This window comes from Podarcis vaucheri (assembly GCF_965113315.1).
Source record: "Podarcis vaucheri genome assembly, chromosome: 12".
Classification (NCBI taxonomy): Eukaryota; Metazoa; Chordata; class Lepidosauria; order Squamata; family Lacertidae; genus Podarcis; species Podarcis vaucheri.
The window spans coordinates 14,434,699-14,457,281 of NC_138750.1; the positions used below are offsets into that span (position 1 = coordinate 14,434,699).

The 22,583-nt window shown below is 40.8% G+C and overlaps 1 protein-coding gene across 6 annotated transcripts in view; it reads left to right on the top strand.

The window, feature by feature from the left end:
• MYRIP (myosin VIIA and Rab interacting protein) overlaps positions 1-21,426 on the top strand; it is a 151,771-nt gene extending 130,345 nt beyond the window's left edge. For 4 of the 6 annotated variants that reach the window (XM_082193000.1, XM_082193003.1, XM_082193001.1 and 1 more), the window contains exons 12-18: positions 1,209-1,271; positions 11,246-11,440; positions 13,592-13,753; positions 14,169-14,273; positions 14,603-14,663; positions 17,454-17,575; positions 19,703-21,426. In XM_082193000.1, the coding sequence (XP_082049126.1) occupies positions 1,209-1,271; positions 11,246-11,440; positions 13,592-13,753; positions 14,169-14,273; positions 14,603-14,663; positions 17,454-17,575; positions 19,703-19,735 (741 nt within the window). In that variant the 3' untranslated portion in view covers positions 19,736-21,426. The other 2 variants (XM_082193005.1, XM_082193004.1) reach the window with 2 other exon arrangements.
• Positions 21,427-22,583: the final 1,157 nt, after the last annotated feature.

Below are 22,583 nucleotides of genomic sequence, written 5' to 3' on the forward strand. Positions count from 1 at the left end.
CACATGGTTTGCCTTTCAGGTTGGAATGACTGTGGCTTTAAGATACTAATGCTAATCATTTAATTTTTATTATTATTAAAATGTGTAACCCACCTTGCTAGGCTAAATACCAACTCAATGTGACTTTAAATATCTATCTATCTATCTATCTATCTATCTATCTGTCTGTCTGTCTATCATCTATCGATCTATCTATAATCAAACAAAAAACCAGCAATCAACAGAGGTGAAACAGAAAAGCAAAACCAATGATTTATTTTCTCTCTCAAAAATGCTTGCGAAAATAATAAGATTGTTAGTGCCTGCTTAAAAGTGATCAATGAGGCACCAACCAAACCACTCTGGGGAGGTTGTTTCATAAACTGGGTGCTACAGTGGAAAATCCAGTTACCTCACCCAGCAACTGAAATTCTGACACGTGACAAAAAGGGTCTTAATGACAATCAGACAACTGAAGCAAGCAGTACTCATTTGAAATTGTGATCTTTTAGGCCTAGTTGTGCTGCAACACTGCTTAACCTTGAGCTTGTTTATTTGAAAAACCATTTTGGTGTGATGTTGTGATGGAAAGTACTTCACTTTATAAAATTTGATTAACTACAAAGTATCCAAGTTAGGTGTTTCATCCTCGCCATGAATGAGCTTTTGCCTGTTACATTTTACGCTTAAGAGAGAAAGTCCTCTTTTGCTGTAGAAACTTCAAAGAACTGCCTTCATAGATAGTGGTTTTTTAATCCAACATAGTCTAGTGATAAATTGTTCAGTTGGTTGAGAGCATTTCATCCACTATAAAAGTTGATTCGCTGTGTTAATGAGTGAACAAGTATTTCAAACAACAGCAGGGGAACCCTTTAAATGATCTTCCATTTTAATTACTTTTATTACTGTAATGGGGCAGCAAGTAACAATGTGAGGGGGGAGGGTAACAAGCAGATGGAGAAGACCCACAAAACTACTCTACTTCCTGCCCACGATATACCGGCAACTGTGTGGGATAGCTCCATGGTGGAACAGCTCCCATTTCCCCAAACCATGTGCAGCTGAGGGCAGGATAGTAACCTTTAATGGTAGGTTCAAACTAGTACACATTTTTAAAATCTTTTTATTCTGTCTTCCCTTCACTCCATAGCTCTTGCCCAGTGAATTGTGTCTATCACTATCTAATTTCTCTCTCCTCTTCTTTTCTAAACTGCTTTCCAACTACCTAGGAAAAACAAAAGGCTTTTGATCTCCATCTTAAACTCCAGTTTTTAACCTCAGCACTTCAGCAGGTGAGACTGGACGATTTTATGTGTGCTAGTGAACTTCATCTGAAATAATCGCTCTTCCATGCATTTACTCGTATTCTGAGGTTTGCAGGGTTTGGATATGATAAAAAGCAATTCTAATAATGCATTTCTAAGTTGCTTCTTAACTGTTCTGCTCACCATTCAGATAAAACCTATTGTAGCAAAAGAAAACAATAACAAAGGAGTCAAACTTTTGTTTTGTATGCTGCTGATAGTCAACCTGTTCATTTTCCCTAATCATAAAACATGAGCCAGACTTCTGGGCTTGAGGGCAGTCAGGGCCCTGTGTGAGTGTCTTGGGGCGGTTGGCGGATGGATGGTGGCTAACAGATTGAGGTTGAATCCTGACAAGACAGAAGTACTGTTTGGCGGGGAGGGACAGGGTATGTGTGGGGGACTCCCTGGTCCTGAATGGGGTAACTTTGCCCCTGAAAGACCAGGTGCGCAACCTGGGAGTCATTTTGGACTCATAGCTGTCCATGGAGGCGCAGATCAATTCTGTGTCCAGGGCAGCTGTCTACCAGCTCCATCTGGTATGCAGGCTGTGACCCTACCTGCCCACAGACTGTCTCACCAGAGTGGTGCATGCCCTAGTTATCTCCCACTTGGACTACTGCAATGTACTCTACGTGGCGCTACAATTAATCCAGAATGCGGCAGCTAGACTGGTGACTGGGAGTGGCTGCTGGGACCATATAACACCAGTCCTAAATGATCGTCACTGGCTCCCAGAATGTTTCTGAGCACAATTCAAAGTGTTGGTGCTGACCTTTAAAGCCCTAAACGGCCCCGGCCCAGTACACCTGAAGGAGTGTCTCCACCCCCATTGCTCAGCCCAGACACTGAGGGTCTTCTGCTGGTTCCCTCACTGCAAGAAGTGAAGTTACAGGGAACCAAACAGAGAGCCTTCTCAGCAGTGGTGCCCTCCCTGTGGAACACCCTCTCTTTAGACGTCAAGGAGATAAAGAATTACACAACTTTTAGAAGACATCTGAAGGCAGCCCTGTATCGGGAGGTTTTTAATACTTGATGTTTTATGTTTTTAGATATGCTGTAAGCCACCCAGAGTGGCTGGGGAAGCCCAACCAAGTGGGTGGGGTATAAATAATAGAATTACTATTATTATTATTATTCTCCCCCTTCCCAAATATACTGGAATACCATCTTGTCCTTTGCTTTCAGCTAAATGTCTTAGGTCAGCCTGACTTCTGACCTAAGACAGTGACAGTGACAATGTTGGACTCTTCTGGGGGCAGCTTATTCTTGCTCCTACATAGTAAAAATAATATATATATATATATATATATATATATATATATATATATATATATATGCAGGTTTTGGTGTCTTCGGGTGTCTTCCCGTGTAAGAGTCGGGGTGTCTGTGCGACGTTTCGACGAGGTCTCACTCGTCATCTTCAGGCTGGTGCTTTCGGCTTCTTGTTACTGGAACAGAGCTTTCGTAGATTTTCACGGGTACAGGAATGTAGGTTTTGGTGTCTTCGGGTGTCTTCCCGTGTAAGAGTCGGGGTGTCTGGGCGACGTTTCGACGAGGTCTCACTCGTCATCTTCAGGCTGGTGCTTTCGGCTGGAGAAGAGAAGTATATTTGGATATTTGGCTGGAGAAGAGAAGTGTGACTCCAATTTTAATTTGGAAAAAGTGTGCCTTGCAATCAGAAATTTGGAGAAAACTGCTTAGAACACACAATAATATAGATGTAGGAGGTTGCTTTATCCAAGGGCAGACTATTTGGGGTTCCCTAAAGCCTGTTGATACCTCCCTGTTGTGTTTCGATGGTACAATTTTGGCAGTATAAGCAGTGCTATTTTTCTAGAAAATGCCTCCTTAAAGACCTCCTTTGTTCTCTTAGAATGGCAATGGCACCCACCTGAGAGGTACCAGAACAGGGTTCTATTGAGTTCTGGCTGAAAAAATGCCCCAGAGTATTGGGCTCAGCACTCAGAAAGTTTGCTGTTAGTTCTAAGAAACTAGTTGGCGCAGCCATTTTTACTGTGAGACTTAAAAGGAATGCAAATTGAAGGAATGAAAGTGAGTCAAAGGCATGGTATGAAGTACAGTTCAATTCCCCCCCCCCCTCAATATTTTTGTGAAGTCTGAAGTGAATTGCGTAACTCCAACAATGATGAATCAATGTACAACCTGTTACCACCCCTTAGATGAAGACAACAGATATTGACTGAAGAACAGCCACACGGCTATGAGCATGATAAAGCACCTCAATAATGGAGCTTGTAATGTGTGCATGGTGATTTAAGGATGTGGTCAATACTGCCAAGAACCATTAGCGATGGAAAAGATTTTTATGCACTCATTCTGTGTGCCTCATGTTGATTTGACGTTTCCTCAGAGATAGCGTAAGTCACTGCATAAATCACCGTTGAATTCAGTGTCCAAGGTTCCTACTACCTCACTCAGCTATGACCAAAACTTTAGAAGTAATGGCCCAGTCAAAGTTAAGCACTTTTCTGTCCAGTTTATTGAAATGGGTTAAATTTAAGCGCAAGTTTATTTCTCCCATTGAAATCAATCAGACTTAAAAGTGACAGCATCACTGACAGGTGCAAATGAAACCAAAAGTCTGTCCTCAGTTTAAATTGGTTTAGGGAGGGGGGAGCGACCATCAGTTTTCGGGAGGGGAGAGTGTTGAGGCCGCCATACTGGGGTGCCCACTATATTGCCATGAGACCGTTGCTTAGCAGTGCAGTGTGTCTAGATAGGAGGCATCCTGGATGTGAGTACAAAATAGTGCACATCTGAATGCGGATGCTGCTTATTCACATTGAATTGGTTTTTCAATGAGATTCACATACAAATGCGCACCCCTATCCACATTCTGATACAACTGCATCTTAATTGGAGCTCAAGAACAGCAGCCCAACTGCTTTGGCAAGAAAGATCCCCTTCCACTTGTTCCCTTTTTGAGCCTCATCTAAAAAAAAACAAAACCCTGTTTAAAAGTAGGATATTTGGAGTGGAGCATGGAAATATTCATAGAATTCAAATACCCTTTAAAATCAGGTTCCAATGCAATAATGTATGATGGAAGTTCAATATCAGGCATGCAAATACAATATACCAGTACCACAACCACTTAAATATTGGTAACTACATAAGTGAGGAAGTTAACAAGAACTGATGTAGGTTTTTAGTACAGAAAACAAAAGTGCTGGTTTCCCCTTAAACTACCTCTCATATTCTACTTCTGTCCCATTCTTTGCTGGATCTCCTCCTGAATTTACTGGTTGCCATTCACAAATGTTATCACCCCGTAGTTTCAGTGGAACCAATTTTAAGGGATCTCAGTGTTCAAATTGGCACCATTAACCTTTCAGTTGGCAAGTAACAAGAACAGACTGGGGGAAAGGATGTATGGGAAAGATCTCAGCCTAATGCTATTTGCTACATTCCTGTATTCATGACCAGCCTCTTTGTCATTAGTGGAATTACCAGTAGGTAGGAACAGATGAATCGGTTTCTGCCTTCCCCAGGTCAGTTTCTCAATCATAGGGCCAGTCCCTTTTAAGCATAAAAAACCCCATCATTTAAATTGTCTGTGATCAGCAAATTAGGTTAGTTCACTTCAAAATGTCTCCTCCATCCCTACTGGCAGGTCATCAACAGTCGCTGAAGGTCTCCAAGTCAAAGCTAGTTCCAGAGGGGGGAAGGCTCTAGCTCAATGGAAAAGAGAAGGTTACAGGTTTAATCCCTAATTTCTCCAGGAGGGGCTGGAAAATCCCCTGCCTGAAACCCTGGATAGCCACTGCCAGTCAATGTTGACAATACTGAGCTAAATAGACCAATGATGCAAAGACACATTCCCATGTTCCTATCTGCAATGACAGCCAGTTCCTAGGATGCCCTCTGCATGGGTTTTAGAAAGATACATGCTGCCACCCAATCCCCCATCCTGCTTTCCACCATGCTTGATGCTCACAGGGTGCCACAGCTGCCACTTGGATAGGTCACCAAGCTATTGGCTCTTCGTTCCAGCCTATCAGTGGGCGGTGCCAAGAATACTCGCCTTGCCCTGGACACTGGCAACCTATGCTATGCTACTGCAGTTAAATGTTAGCAATTGCCATTTGCTTAAAGTTAATGCTGGTAGAGCTGATGCAGAAGCTTTAGCTAATATTTTGGATTTCGGTTCTCTTTAGCTCTATAACTGCAACAGCACAGCTAGATTGCCTAAATGTCTGTCACTTCCCTAATAGTTGCTTAGCTGAGAAACAGAGTAGATGTGACAGCTATCTTTGAGAATTGCCTATTGTAGGTAAGGATGAGTTTTCAGCAGTATGAAGAGTCAGATACAGTAAATGCCAGTCAAAAGGGCTTTCTCCCCAGTACCAGTTGTCTACCTGTTTACTTGACCTTTCTTTGTACATTCTTATGACTATAAGGGAACGCCTATTCCACCTAAACATTTCAACATTATTCTGATGGCTAGACCTACTTTATTTATAGTAGGAAAATCAGAGCCAGCCTCCTGATTCAGGGTTCTTCCATTACCTCCAAAAACCCACTTTCTCCTGGTGAGTCAAATCATCCAGGTGATTGAAATTATAGACTGGGCAGTTAGAGGCTGAATATAGGCCATGATTTAAAACAGCAATTCAGAGATATGATAGCACAGAGATCTGTTTGTAAAAGCGCTACAGCCTGGAGAAATTGTGCTTTGTGCTTTGTGGTTCTTGGTTCTCATGGCCACATGTCCAATTATTTCTCTTATGCCCTTTATCCCTGCTTTCTGCACAGGGGAAGGGGGAGAGAGAGAGTTTGTGTCACTGCTTCCAAAATAGGTCTGACGTGTTGGATTTAGAAGGTTTCAATAATGCATTTGGCTGGCATGCTTATTTGTGGTACGATAAGGTAAAAGCACATAAAGCGTTTAAAAATCATATTGTTAGAAAAGCATTGTTTAATGTGTGGATAAGATATAAGGATTTGTTAGGGAGGAAAACCCCAAGATGGTTGTCACCAATGGAAGCGAAGGCACAGAAAAAACTCAATATGGAGGCCAAATGGCCGAAATATTGGAAAATTTTGGAACAAGATGGAGACAGAATAAAATTGCAGAGCTTTGAAAAATTGAAAAACAGAGTGCGAGATTGGCTCCATTATTACCAAATAATGGAGGCATACAATTTGGACAAAAAAGTTGGTTTCCAGGTGGAAAAATCAAAATTGGAAACAGAATTATTAGACCCCAAAATTAAGAATTTGTCAAGAATATATAACTTGCTGTTGAAATGGAATACTCAGGATGAAATGGTGAAATCAGCTATGATTAAATGGGCACAAGATGTTGGACATAACATAATGATGGCTGACTGGGAACAGTTATGGACCACAGGTATGAAATTCACAGCATGTAATGCCTTAAGAGAAAACTTAATGAAAATGATTTATAGGTGGTACATGACACCAGTCAAGCTTGCAAAAATCTACCATTTGCCCGAGAATAAATGTTGGAAATGTAATGAGACTGAAGGTACATTCTTTCACCTATGGTGGACATGCCCAAGTATTAAGACATTCTGGGAGATGATTTATAACGAAATGAAAAAGGTATTCAAATATGCCTTCCTGAAGAAACCAGAGGCCTTTCTCCTGGGCATGGTCGGTCAATTGGTGCCAAAGAAGGATAGAACTTTATTTATGTATGCAACACCAGCAGCAAGAATACTCATCGCGAAGTATTGGAAGACACAAGATTTACCCACCCAGGAAGAATGGCAGATGAAGTTGATGGATTATATGGAATTGGCGGAAATGACTGGCAGAATCCAAGACCAGGGAGAAGAGTCGGTGGAAGAAGACTGGAAAAAGTTTAAAGACTATTTACAGAAATACTGCAAAATTAATGAATGTTAGAAGAATGTTGGAATGAAGTTCTATGGCTTTAGTAGAAATGTTATAAGGAATTATAAATAGGTTAATAGAATATTAAAGGGGAAAAATAAGGTCAGAATGTTAAGATAATTTTAGGATAGAAAACAGAGGAAGATGGAAAGGAATTGCTGAAATAATTAACAGAAGTGGAATACAAAAAGGGAGGTGTGAGGAGGTCGCTGAAATAAGTGAATGAAAGATAAGATATTGAAATTATTTGATGTGTTTTAAAATGCTTTTGTTTTGTTTTGTTAGTTTTATGTGTTAGTGTTTTGTGTTAGTGTTAGTGTTATGTAGTGTTTGTGCATTGTATTGTATTGTCTATTCTTTTTTGTTGTTGTTGTTTTTTGTAGTGTTTAAATTGTTGGAAAAGCAATAAATATTATTTAAAAAAACAAAAACAAAATAGGTCTATCAGATAGAGCTATTCTTCTGGATAACCCTTACTAATGAGTCTCTTCTAATCCACTTTAATGCAATGGATTCTTTTTACAGTAGTTCTAATACTTGCCACAACTGGTATTCTCATGATAGGAAGCAGTAGTAATTCATGGGAAATCAAATGTAATATTGCTGGTTCAGGAATGAGAGCATCCATGTTGGTAGTTGCCATTGAGGTTTTGCCACTGGCCAATGATCCATTGTGGGATGCCCGTGATAGTCATCTTTTTGCTTGAGTCAGGCACTGGTACAGTCGTACTTTGGTTTTTGAACAGCTTAGTTCACGAACAACTCGGAACTCAAACATCACAAACCCGGAAGTAGGTGTTCCAGTTTGCGAACTTTGCTTCAGAAGCCGAACGTCTGGCGTGGCTTCCACAGTTTCTGATTGGCTGCAGGACGCTCCTGCAGCCAATCGGAAGCCGCGCCTTGGTTTCTGAACGTTTCGGAAGTCGAACGGACTTCTGGAATGCATTCTGTTTGAAAACCAAGATACGATTGTACATATTTTTGGAAGTGTTTACACAGTCAATAAAGTAAAACCATCATCACTGCTGGTCTATGTAACAACTGGTGATATTCGGGTTGTGTGCATAAGCTCTGAATGTTTCACATCATTTGTGACCTGTTTATAAAGGATTGCAGCAAGACATAAAGATCTAAGACTTAATAAATATTTTTCAAGTGCTGTCTGGATTATGAAGAAGGAAGAACTCCGGGCACATTTCTTTGAAGACTGAAACATTTGTCAATATGTAGATACTTTGAAGAAAATGTAATGGCTCTGGCAGCTTTTTTTTTTTAATAAAAAAAATTAATTATAATTAATGGAATAATGGGGCATGGAAAAGAGGCCAGTGAAAGCAAAATACCTAAAATAACTACCAAGCACCTCTACAGCATTGATTTCTCCCTAAATATTATTGATTTCCTTCAAACTAATTGGCATCTGCAAGAGTAAATGGGAAACTTGGAAACATCATGAGAGGTTGAGCAGCTCTTCATGATTCAAGTATCTCCCAGTCTGTGAAGACAGGTAACATTTGGCTGCTTTAATTATCACTGTTATTCTTGCCAGACAGGCCAAAGACCTGATTCTATCTAACCTGCTGCCTGAGTGTCTCTCTAATCATGATGCTTCAACCATATGTTGGAAGATCAATGTATGAAGGCATTGAAAGAGCATTTATTCGGTAAACATCTTACTGACGAACTGGCATGTGAAGAATGCGAACATACAAATCTGCCTTGCGCTGAGTCAGATCACTGCCCTATCTTGCCAGGGCTAATTACTCTGAATGGCAGGAGCTGTCCAAGGTATCGAACTGAGATCTTTTCTAGACCTGCTACGTACACATCTTCTGAGATGAAACCGGAAGCCGCCTGTGTACACAGCAAATGCAGTACCACCGAATTATGTCTACTTCCCAAATAGCTAAAGTACAACACTGCTTGTTCTGTGGATAGGAAACCATAACCTGCTAGGAAAGCAATTACAGCGTGGTCAGAGCCAGCAGAGCTTCCACTTATCTGTACCCTGTTATAGTCTGCAAATAACCAAACTTGAAGCCGACTGTCTCAGGCGACATGACAAAACGTTTACTTATTGTTGTCCTCAACAATAAGCAAACATTCTGTCATGTCAGTTCTCTTGCAGGAGAGCCAACTCGTTCCCTGTGCAGCTCAAAATACAATGGGATCTGATTTGTTGTAAAAGAATAAACCATTCTTGAAACTATTGGTTTTTTTTATTATTTACATCAGATTTTTGTTTGTGAGTGCTGAATAACATTGCCAGTACAGTGGTGCCTCGGGTTACATATGCTTCAGGTTACAGACTCTGCTAACCCAGAAATAGTGCTTCAGGTTAAGAACGTTGCTTCAGGATGAGAACAGAAATCATGCTCTGGCGGCGCAGCGGCAGCAGGAGGCCCCATTAGCTAAAGTGGTGCTTCAGGTTAAGTGCAGACCTCCGAATTAAGTACTTAACCCGAGATACCACTGTATAAACTATGAAGCTCATGCATGAGTAGATAAGGAGAATGGCAACATGTTCAAAAGCACATTGTAGACCATGGTCTGGATTTGGTGTTTTATACCAACTGGACTGGTGGGAGATACAGATCACTGGTGAGAGTAGATTTCACCATGGCTTTGCCAATCTCCCTGTCTATTCTTCAAACCCCAATCAACTCCAAGACTAGGGAGATGGTGGGTATGATTCAGGATAGATAGATTATTCTATTTCACTCAATTTTACATGTGTTTGATTCATAAGCCCATTATCTTTAGTCGTAATCTGCTTTTTTTAAAAAAAAGTCCATATGGAAAAATCTCTGCAACATTCAGCTTCATTATATAGATAGAGGGTGACTTGAAAGAGCAAGAGACCCAAATAGTTTTTTGTTTAGCTAGGCAAAGTGCAAAATGTACAAGCTTTTGCTGGGCTGGCATACGAAAGATGAACAAGTTAAATTGGTGATGATAGATTGGGCAAGGAATTTAGGACATAACATAATGTTTGAGGACTGGGAAAGATTGTGGAAGATAGGGGTGAGATTGTGAGATTCACCGCATGTACTTTGTTAAAGGAAAATATTATGAAAATGATGTATAGATGGTATTTGACACCTGAAAAATTAGCAAAGATGTATCATAATAGTGATAATACATGTTGGGAATGTAAAGAAAAGGAAGGAACATTATTTCATATGTGGTGGACCTGCTCCAAGGTGAAAGACTTCTGGGAAAAGATTTATAATGAATTGGAAAAAAATGTTGAAATATACATTTATAAAGAAACCAGAGGCCTTTCTTCTTGGAATAACAGGTTCAGAATTGCCCAAGAAAGATGTTAATCTATTTTTGTATGCCACAACTGCGGCTCGTATTTTGTTAGCTAAAAAGTGGAAAACTCAAGAATTACCAACAGTAGAAGAATGGCAGATGAAGATGGTGGACTGTATGGAGCTAGCCGATCTAACCAGAAGAGTCCGCAACCAGAAGGAGGAGGAACATCATGAAGAATGGAAGAAATTTAATGATTATTTAGTTAAATTTGTTAAGCTAAAATAACTGGAAATAGCATCCAGATACTTAAAGGGCTTAGGATTGTATCTATGTTAACTGATAAAACAATATGTTTAATACAACAAGGAGAAGATTTAAAGATGTTAATGTTTAATTTAAAGGGTATTAAAATTGGGATTTGGGAAACCGTAATAAGGATATGCAATGAAATTCAACTAAGGGGAAACGAGGAAGTCGTTTTACAAAGTAAATAACTGTTATTTTCAATAAGGTTATGATTTATGTTTGTTACGTTTTGTTTGTTTTATGTTTTTGTTTGTCATTGATATTGTAAAAACTAATAAAAATTTTGCAAAAAAAAAGGGCAGGACAAGAAATTTATTATTATTATTATTATTATTATTATTATTATTATTATTATTATTATTATGGTTTCCGTGTTGTAAGCAGATTATGGGGCTAAACGGGAGCTTATCAAAAAAGGAAAGTGGGAGCCTTTGTGTATTCATGAAGCAAAACAATTTCACTACATTTGCCTCTTCCTTCTAACAAGAAACTTTCCTGTTTTACAACAGAAATATTCTGCAGTGTCTCTCTGCAACATATCTACTGAGGTCCTAAAAGTCATCAATGCAACAGAGGAGCTCATAGCAGAATCTACAGGTCCTTGTGATTTTGCAGCAGATGTGTCTGACAAAGGCAAAGGAGAGTTCCCCCTGGGTGCAGACCCTATCAGACTTGATGAGCAGCTCACCACACTGGAAGAAAATGTAAGAGTGGCAGAAGACTTCATGTGATATCTGTCTGTGCTGTGGGTAGTCCTGCTTAGCTTACTCTTGTGGGAAAAGAGAGCCGCTGGTTTTGAATGGCAATTGTGTATACAAAAAACCCAAGCAAACTAAAAGACAAAAGCCCTGTTTAGGTATTATTAATCAGAGCAAAGCCCCCCATTCTTATTGTTATCCCTGTGAAATTTAGAATCATGGTTCTAAAATGCATCTGGCAGCATAATAATAATAATAATAATAATAATAATAATAATAATTTTTATTTATACCCCACCCTCCCCAGCCAAGGCCAGGCTCAGGGCTACTAACAAGCAATAATAAAAACAAGTTGAATGAATACAACTTAAAAACAAGATTAAAATACAACACTTAAAATATTGAAACATTAAAATATTAAAATGCAGCCTCATCACAGGAGGAGAAAGGAAAAAGAAAAAAGAAAGAGGGGGAGGGAATCAAACTGGCTCCAAGCCAAAGGCCAGGCAGAACAACTCTGTCTTACAGGCCCTGCGGAAAGAAATCAGATCCTGCAGAGCCCTGGTCTCATGAGACAGAGCGTTCCACCAGGCCGGAGCCAGTGTTGAAAAGGCCCTGGCTCTGGTTGAAGCTAATCTAACTTCCTTAGGGCCCGGGACCACTAGGGTGTTGCTATTTGCAGCAGATGTGTCTGACAAAGGCAAAGGAGATATAAGAATGGGATAGCAACAGACACAGAGCAACAGAGACAGAGCTGCAGGTATAGGGCAGCATAATAATAAATAATAATGATAATAATAATAAATATCTGTCCCTCTGTGTGAATCACTTCTTTCATGCTTACTTATCTCTGATTCAGGAAAACACATTTATGCAGTAGTAGTAGTAAAGTTGAAGCCAGGTTTGGATGAGCTGTTGGGGCATTTTCCATAGTCAGCGAGAGATGAATGAGGTCTCGAACCAAAGCACGGAACAAGTAGATTAGCAAAGAAAATCAAGCACACACGTACGCTCTCTAAGTTTAACTTACAAACAGAGCACGTCTGCGAATTTTCACTAGTCCTCATTAATATTCCAAAATCAATCAAGCATATTGTTTGTTAAGTCAGAATGTTCATCTTTTATTCATCCATTTCTGTCTTAAGCTCCTCTGGGGACAGAATGAATGTAAAATCACCTGGGGGAGGGAGCATTTTTTAAAGGGCTGTATCCTTGCCAACCTAGCAGTTCGAAAGCACGTCAAAGTGCAAGTAGATAAATAGGTACTGCTCCAGCGGGAAGGAAACGCCGTTTCTGTGCGCTGCTCTGGTTCGCCAGAAGCGGCTTAGTCATGCTGGCCACATGACCCGGAAGCTGTACGCCGGCTCCCTCGGCCAATAAAGTGAGATGATCGCCGCAACCCCAGTGCCATGACTGGACCTAATGGTCAGGGGTCCCTTTACCTTTACCTTTATCCTTTGAGCTGAGACTTGTCATGTTGAAGATAGCCTCATGATCACACACAGACTCACCACTGTAGTTACATGAATGTAAACCAATTTGGAGTCATTGGCTTGGAACCAAATATCCCACTGTGCGAGTTAGGAGCACACCTGCTTCTTTGGAGGGATGGGACTCACAATCCCCCCCCCATATCAAAAGTCCTCTTGTATTCTCCTGAAATACTTGCTCTGGAACCACTTTTGGTAATGCAGGACCTGGGGCTGGAGAAGAGGAAAATCACTTCTCCCTTTCCCCACCTGCATGAGCAAAAGTGCCTCTTGCTTGTACAGTATGATCTTTGGCCAAAGCAATGTTTTGCAGACACTGGCATCCCAAATTGTTTCTACTTACACGTTTGTCTCTAAAGCACCTCTGCCAGACTGTTAGTGTTTTGCAGAAGGGAGGAAATTTAGGCTTGCTTAATTAAAGCGGCTTAAAGCGTGCCCTAGCACAACAAATCCACTTTAAACAAAACAAAAACACAAAAAAAAGAAAAGAAACTGCCTTTTGCACTTCCAAATGTGATGGAGAAACACATTAAAATGTGGAATGAATGAATGAATGTTGGTCAGTAGTGGTCAGTGGGGTGGCAACAGGAACCTCAGGCCCTAGTACTTAAAGAGGCCCCAAAGCTGTAGACTTACCTAACTGGATTCTGGCACATGTACTGCTTAGGTCTACCTAACAGCCGGCAGTGTGTATGGCTTGGAGAGTCAGCTCAATGACCTTGAGGATGCAGCACGCAGAATTAACAGCATTAGTTCAGAATCAGAGTTGGCTGACCTGGAAGACCAAGTGGCAACAGCAGCAGCACAGGTTCATCATGCAGAACTTCAGGTGAGATGAACAGCTAGCTCCCCAGTTCGTACCTGCCAATAATTTCGTATTCTTTCATTGTGTTGAACAACAACATGTGAGATGGACTCAGCTACATTCATCACAATAGTGTATATAAAGCCCTTAGCAACTTGCAAGCATTTTTCCTGCAAGATTTTCTTTCCCCATACATTCCTGCTTGACCATTTCAATCTGTGGAACTGGTACTGCTACAAATGTCACATAATACTCATTCCACATTTGTAAGAAATCAATCCTTTGGTGTGGCAGCATGGGACTCCCTGCTTTTTGACACCAGGCAGACACCTTCCTACTAAAAACATTTCTGTTTGAACAAGTCTACCCGGATATGTGTTTTCATCTGTTTACAGCTTTATTGCTGATTTTAATTATTGTTTGAATGTTTCTTTTAAAGATTTCAGATATAGAGAGCAGAATTTCAGCGCTAACAGTGGCAGGCTTGAATGTAGCTCCGTGTGTTCATCTGACAAGGAAACGTGACCAACAGCAAACAAACCAGGTGAGAAAAATTAAACCAGTAGCCACCCTACTGATCCAACCAGACCTGTGTAGTGAAGCAGGCACACATCTGTATGGCGAAAGCTGGTATAGATGCCCATTGAAATGTGTGTCAACGTCTGCAACATAATGTTTACCTAGTCCTCATTAAGCTGGCCATGGGTCTGTAAGGCAGGTGGGGATGGATGTCCCTGGTCTACTGTGGTCCAGACTACTTGCCCTTGCATTTGACCAGCTGTATGTAGCCAGAGTTGGACTGGAGCCAGTATTGGTTCCCTGTTATGTGCTAATTATTTACTAATAAACTGTGGGGCGTTTTTCATCCCATAGATGCACACGATAGACACATCAAGACAGCAGAGACGAAAGCTTCCAGCTCCACCAGTGACAGGTACTGAAAAAGAGTGGAAAATAACAGTATGCTTGTTTTGATTCTGTAGTACATATTGACTTCCCCTGCACTTGAGCTCAGGCTTTGGCAGATTGAGTGGATAAGACCAAGAATGGGTCCAAACAGTCAAGAAGGCGGTTTCTGCATATGCTGTTAGAGGGAAGTGAGGGGTGGATGGGGCCTGTCAACCTGGGAAGGTAGCCCATCCAGAGAAGGAAAACTCTGATCCTAAATCTCTGCTGCCTTGTGGGGTATCCTCGGGAGAAGAAAAGGCTAAACCCTACACAAATCCAGAGTGGAGTCCCTAAGACAGTTGGATGGCACCTTCTATGTCTCCTTCCAGCAACTCCTGCAGCCAAACTGGTGCCAAACACATTGCTCTGCTTTCCTTTGGAACACATCAGCGAGGCTGAGAGGGGGGTCTTGTCTGGGCAGCCCAGGACTCCAGACACTCTGCCCAGGCTGGCATCCCAGGAAGATTATGTCAGTGCTGCTAACACAGTGGTTTGATTTCACCCCCAGGGGTGCCCTTCATTGTCTCTCAAGAAAGATGGGTGCCAACAGCCAATATGACCAATTTAGGAACAATGGAAAATTATGCTATGAGTAGTGATGTTAAATTCTCAAGAATGATCTTTTGGAGAATATTCTCGATTAATGTGAATATTAGAGTATTTTCATTTGAAATAGGAGAATATTCATTTTAATGCATTGAAAATGATATAATTTTAATGCATTGAAAATGATATAATTTTAATGCATTGAAAATGATATAGTTAGTTAATATACATGTTTATTCATGGGTAAACTTGTTCAGATGGCAACCAAAAACTGTACAGATACTTTTATGCAATGGGGCAATGCAGTGAGTTCACATTTGTTGATTTTTTGCACCAAACTATTCTAAGGTGATGGCACCAGTGATTGTCATGTTAAGGTTTGGTGTAATGAAACTCAGTAGTTAAATCGTATTTTATTCTTCCATTAGAACACGTACATATAGGACAAGTCAAAAAATACAATTGGCATGTTAAGGTTTGATACAAGTAAATTCAGTAATAGGCTATCTTGTGTTTCCAATAGTTCTAACACTTAATAACTATTTTGGTGACTAAAACATAGTTTGATAAACAAAGCTATATGCATACATATAATAAAGAAGCCATTAACATTGAATATATTATCATTATATGATAATATATTTCAGTATGCCAATCTCTGGTAAATGGCACTGCAAAAACCAGCAACTGGCACTAAATAAAAATATAGAAACGTCAACTGTTTAAATCAAGGCCACCTCACATGTTGTTACACATAATTATATAGGCCTAGGTACTTTAAGTGTATAAAGCATTAAACGTGCTTTCTGTAAAAAAAAAAAAAACACACACACACACTGGCCAAGGGTATAGAATTGCAAAGAATAAGGTCACACCAAAATAGAAAAAAGGCTATTACATATAGTTGAAATACATACGAATACAAATGTTCATCAAATTAAATGAATAGCATTTTTAAAACTAAAAATAAATAAAAATGTTTTCTGTAGCTTACATTTCAGAACTACCAATGGCGAATGACACAATGCCCGTTAATGTAACTGGATGAAAAATTAATTATTCATTACTTACACTGGCAATATCATAACTTGACTTATTATTTACTAGATTTCTTTAAAATGTGGGTTGTAAAACTAGTTCTTACATTAGAATTTACAGTTTGTGAAGAATATTCTCCAGAGAATTCTCAAGAATTTTCTCACCTCACATCACTTAACTATAATTTTATTATACATGTTAAAATTTTGGATATTTCAAAGCCAGATTAAAAACAAACAATCATAACGTTATTATAAATAAAATTGCTGCCTTAAAATATTTTCTGTGTACACTTACCTGGGAGTATCTCATGGAATTCACTGACCCTTCCATCTGAGAATATACAGCACTGCAAATGAATGGAAGTTAGCAGGAACAGTTTTATTTTAGAAAAGCATTTTAGAAACAATTTTGAGAGGGTGGGTTGCCAGCTACATTCCCCGCCCTAATCTTCCCATTTTTTCCCATATCTGGGTGGAGCTGGGACAGGATTTTTTTCTGGGCTTTTTTGTCGTTAAAGCTGAATGAAATTGATATTAACTATCTTTTGCCATTTCTTCTTGAGGGTCATTATAACAAGCATGTCATTTGTATTGATTATTTGCATATGCACTATAACTGTATAGCACATTCTAAGCATATCTGCCCCTCCTCTAATAATTCTGAGCACAGTACATTATCCCTTGCAGAGTTACAGTTCCTAGCAACCCGTAACAAACTACAGTGCTCAGAATTCTTCGAGGGAAAGAACCTTCTTTGAATGTGCTTCAGATGTACACAGCACAGCCTAAGAAATACTTGGTTGAAAGTCTCTTTCTACCACCTCCAAAATTTCCTACTTCAGAGGGAAGCCTAGGAAATTACGCGGTGCATTTTCAGCAAGAGATAACTCCACAGGAAAGAGGTAGTGTCGTCTCATGATTGGAAGACATACTGCAGCCTTCGCAAATGGGTGCATTCCAGCTTTGATGGACTACAACTTCCACAATCCATCATCATTGATGAATGATGGAGCTGATAGGCACTACAGTCATATAAACATCTGGAGGCCACCATGTTGAGAATGGCTCATACTGCATCTTCCAGATTTGAACCTTGCCCCCCTTCTTTTGTAGGAGCTTAGCTACACATGTTGCCTCCTCCATCATTCTCTTGAATTTATGCAGAACGCTGGTGACGACTCTTTTTTCAGGTGAAGACATGGACGCATCTCCAGTTACACCTGTTAGAACATTCAACAGGAATTTCATACTCCAAGGATCTCTTACGCAGAGAACCAAAAAGGAGAGGAAAAGCACTGCCAAGGATAAGAAGGTAAGTACTAAGTAGAAGCTTACAGAGCAACCTGAAGCATAGGAAGCCGGCATAAGTTGATGCTGGTTTAAGTTACCCCAGTTCCAAACTCTTTTCAGGAGTGAGGTTATTGCTAGCTGATCCAGAACGAGCTTGGCAGGAAGAAAACAAGCCTTTGAAATACAGTCTGACTTACACCACCCCGTTTGCCCGTATAACTTCTGCCGGGTTGCCAGGTCTTGTGACCGAGTGAAAAGAGGTTTGGAGTAGGTGTAATACTCTACTCACCCTCCACAACACCCCTTTGGGGGCTTATGCCAACAGAGAGAGAGAGAGAGAGAGAGAGAGAGAGAGAGAGAGAGAGAGATATGGATAGATGATAGATAGATAGATAGATAGATAGATAGATAGATAGATAGATAGATAGATTACAGTCGGAGACCAGCTTATAAAACACACGTGGGGGTATAGTCACAGAAGGAAAACAAACAATTAAAACAATGCACAACAATAAATTTAAAAACAATGTACAACAATAAACTGCCGCAGGGAGCTGACCCAGAGTCACCCATAAAACCAAGTTTGGGGATTTTCTTAACGCACTAGTTTGAGTTGGGGGGTGGTCTGCGCCTGAAGATCTGTACACAGAATCTGGCGACCATCCGAGTCATCTTCTGATCTTTGCCTAACAGGAAAAGGTTGAATTTTTGCTTTTCCGGGAGGTCAGCGAGCCTCACCAGTAGGGGATCCATGGTCTTACTATGTGCCTCTTCATAAAAGGGACATCTAAAGAACAAGTGCTCCGGGCTTCCTGTGTCCCCCAATGAACAGGCGCAAAGTCTCTGAGCATATGGGACTTTTTTAAAGGCTCCTTCCAGGACCGGCGAGGGCAGAGCCGAGCTTCCAACATAAGTTGCTCGAGGGGGGCCAGCGTAGCCCTGAGATAGCCCAAGGCCCACCTCTCCCAAACTCACTCATCCCATTGGTTCTTGGGTTTGCTGTTTCTCTCCCAAAACCCAGATCTTAAGAGGGGGGGAAACAAAAAACATTCAAACTTCATTGCAAGTTTTGAATTCTAAAATTCGTTTGTGGATCGAGGGCCCGACCCCGCTATGTGAAATAAATACACAAGGACACGTGATATAAGGTTAATGGGCAAGAAAAGGCCACAACTTTATTGATTACAGCAGTGAAAAGGTATTGGCTTAGGCATTGGATGACTATAGGTGGTGGGTTTATTCAACAGTAGGTGGAGCCTGTTGATGCTCATCCAACTATAGGCTCACCCCCTGATGTCACCGAGGGTCGTGCCATGGCATCGGACGGAATACACGACCGCCAGATTCCTTTAACGGAATAACCCACGGTAGATAGCATAGGCGATGGCCACACCTAGCCCTTGACACAGCACAACACATGAATCCAATGCCTAACCTACCCACCAATACCACAAAAGTTGTGACGATTGCTACGAGGTAGGCGAAAAAACCAAAAGGCCTAATGCCAAATGGAAAATGACTCGCTGAGGGACGACGACGAATGAGGAGGAGGCGGAGCTGGCACCACAGCATTAAGCTGCTACACACGCCCCCCAGAGGCACCTGGTTGGCTACCTCCGGTGGGCGTGGGCACCAGCCAGGTAAGGAGGGGAGGGGGCTAATGCCCCCTACCAGGGGCGGAGCTCGGTCTCCCGCCCACAACCACTCCCCTCTCTTCCAGGGAGGAGAGTCTTTACCAATGAAATGTATTGAATCAAGCAGGAACTTCATGCTGTGACTCAAAAAAACACCTGTGTATTTTTAACGCCATCTTTTTTGTGATACATCATCCTGGTTATAAAATGCCTTCAAAATCTCAGTTTCTAAATTAAAAAATTTTGAACTTCAAAGCCAAAATTGAGTTTTAGAAATGAGTAACATGTTAAGCCTAAATTACAATTTTTGTTCAGCTGTGGGGAGAACAGCGAGGTCTAACTGACCAAGAGACTTTTGGAATAACCCTTTCGCCATTGTGGACTTTGGATCGTTGAGCCTATAAATAGTCTGATCCCATGAGTTAAATAATTGCCTGTTAGAAGTTTTGCTGTATATTTATATTATTTCGTTATCAACTTTAATGTTTCTTTAATTCTGTATTTTCCCTTTTTAGGAACCAACAATAGGGTCTGCTGTAATGTACTAGAATTCTAGAATTCTACTGCCATTAACACACTGCCTGAGGCTACACACTCGAGTGCCTTTATATAACAGCCATTGTATACATCCAATAAAAAAATGGACCCTCAAGAACCCACAATGCCTCCGTAATAGGGCTTTGCTTGGATACCTCACTGAGAAAGCTGTTCAAGTCTTCAGCATTGTGGTCTGCTGTTGGAAGCTCTGCCTTAAAGTTCTCATGAGACTCCAAAAAGAACGTCGAGTTTCATATAAGCAAGGCTCCATGTTTTAAGATGCACTCCCCCCCCCTCCCCACATTGTCAACTGTTCTAAAATTCGTTGTCTTTAAATTGCAGTATGTTTTGTATTCCTAATTCATCCGTTAACGTCAGCCAATATCCCACGTGTAGATCAAGGAAAAATTCAAGCCATCCACCCCGTCATCCAGATTTGCTGGGACCTTACTGTTCACACAGTCATAGTCATGTATGTATTGTTGAGCAATAAGAGGAACTCCAAAAGTAACTGGGTAAATCACAAAGCAATGCTGGAAAGGGATGGCCACTGGGGAGCTTAAATGGGAGGGAAGCATATTTTCGTTTGTGATCTGTGCTTGCCTTCCATGAGTGTTGTAAGTGGAAGATATGGGTGCTTCCAGATACGAGCTTTATAAATCTAAAAGGTAGCTCAGATTCGTTTTTTTATGTGCACACTATTGTCAAATTAGCTTCCGTTTCCTCCCAGTTATGGACATCTGTTGCTATTCAATTATTAGCCATTCACAGAGCTTGAAATAAAGCATCTGTGCTGAGCCTTTTATGTCCCTGCCATCAAACCCCCTCCCCCACCACAGTTCCATTCTGAGTGTATGTGCAGGTACTTTTGTGCATTCATTAAAAAAAAAAAATCACCAGAAGTGCTATTACCAGCCTTTATTTATCTTAATTCACAACAGGAAACAGAGGTTTGTACTTTCTTTTTCGGGGTGGGTGTGCTTGGGGGGCAGGAATAAATTTCCATTCATTTGTTTTTTCCATAATGATAATAATAATACTGAGGTCTTTTGCAAGAGTGATACTTAGCTAAATCAATCCGCTGTTTGATTTGGATGCAGCAGTATCCAAAACAATTAATCATGTAATACTTTGCAGACCCCTGTAACCATCAGCGGCATAAACAAACAGTCCCCCAACCAAAAGAACAGCAGCACATCAGCAACGAAGAACCGAAATGCTCATCCAAAGACCTCTGTATTAAAATTGTGTGTTGAGTCAGTAATTCCCTGCATGTACTGTTTGAGGATCTTGAGAGAGCAGCTGCTCCAAACTAGGCTGTTGAAATTCGGACATGCCTTCCACATGTGGCAATCTGCAGAAAGAGGCACACTCGTATTGTTTGGGCCATGGCCACCAGAAACAAAATGGCTAGGTTGTGCTCATGTGAAGTGCACACTCATAGGTAGGAGTGTGGTGGTAGAGGCCGTTTACCAATATACCAACTCATACCTAACAAACCACTGGGCTAAAGAACTTTCACACCAGCAATGGCTGTGCATGTTCAATGAGGTATTTTACCTTCCATGTTAAGGAAATTGGGGTGTGTGTATAGAAAAGGGTATGGACTGGCATTTTGATGACAACCGTGCCAGGCAGATGCTGGGCAAACCTTGTGTTCATGAGCAGTCCTGATTCCACAATAAATTCCTATCTTGAAGCACTCTATATTTGCTTGTTAAATGAACTTCCCCCTGGATGAATTATAAATCTCTCCCATTCTCAACAAAAGGCACGTGCAGCTGAAATCAGTCCTAGTCTTTCCACTGCTAGAACTGGTCTCCGAGTCTGTAACTTCAGAGCCTTTCCTAGAATATAAAATTCAGATTAATGCACATCCGCTTCACCTTCAGTTACAAAAGTGAGCTAGCCATAAAGTGTAGGTGATCACCCTAATATGGGACTATATATATATATATATATATATATATATACTTTTAGAAGTGTGTGTTTGCAGTTTAATGATCAGATTTTGATAGTCCCTCGACTGAGAGTCTATTATTGATTCCTTTCTTCCCACCAAAGTGTGCGGAAGGGGCTTTTGGAATCACTGGTCCTTTTCAGAAAGTCATAATTTCGATGGATGGTTCTGTTTCAGGGCTCTCAACCCCCACAATCTAGACAAGTGAGGTCCATCAATCAGTCTGTACTGCTTACTATGTGCTCATTATGGCTGACTTGGCTGGCAAAGACTGGTGATGGGCCAGAATCATTTAGTGGCTTTAGCAGTTGATTTGGTTGAGTATGTGAGCTAAAATCCAGGCAGCAACACTGGGCACATTAGAATGCGTCTGAACAGCAACTAGGTTTGTTGCTGCAAGCCCTACTGTGGTCAGGACACTGTGTACAAGATTGCAGCCTCTTGCTCTTCCTCTGATAATCTTCGTACAACTAGCAACCCAGGTTCTATGCGACAAATGCTAACACATTAGAACACCCACTTCACTCATAAGCATGCATTAAAAGGCTAGACTTAATACCTTTACCACTCTTTAATTGTAAGAATAGAAGATTGGTTAAAACAGATTCTGGCTGCAATCCCAGGGAGTAAATCCTACTGAGCTTAATGTCACTTACTGCTGAGTAAACAGGCTTAGGATTGCACTACAATGGAATTGTGTACCTGCAACAGTGTTAGTTTCATTACTTTCATTTGGGTTTGTGTATTCCTAGGCCCTTATCTAAAATCCCTATCCACATTCACTCCCTTTTTTAAAATGCTGCAGACAAAATGATGCTATTATATACATGCATGAAATTCTTACTAAGTTTTATAAAACTTGACTATTCAGATGGCAGGGTTTTTTTCTGCAGTATATA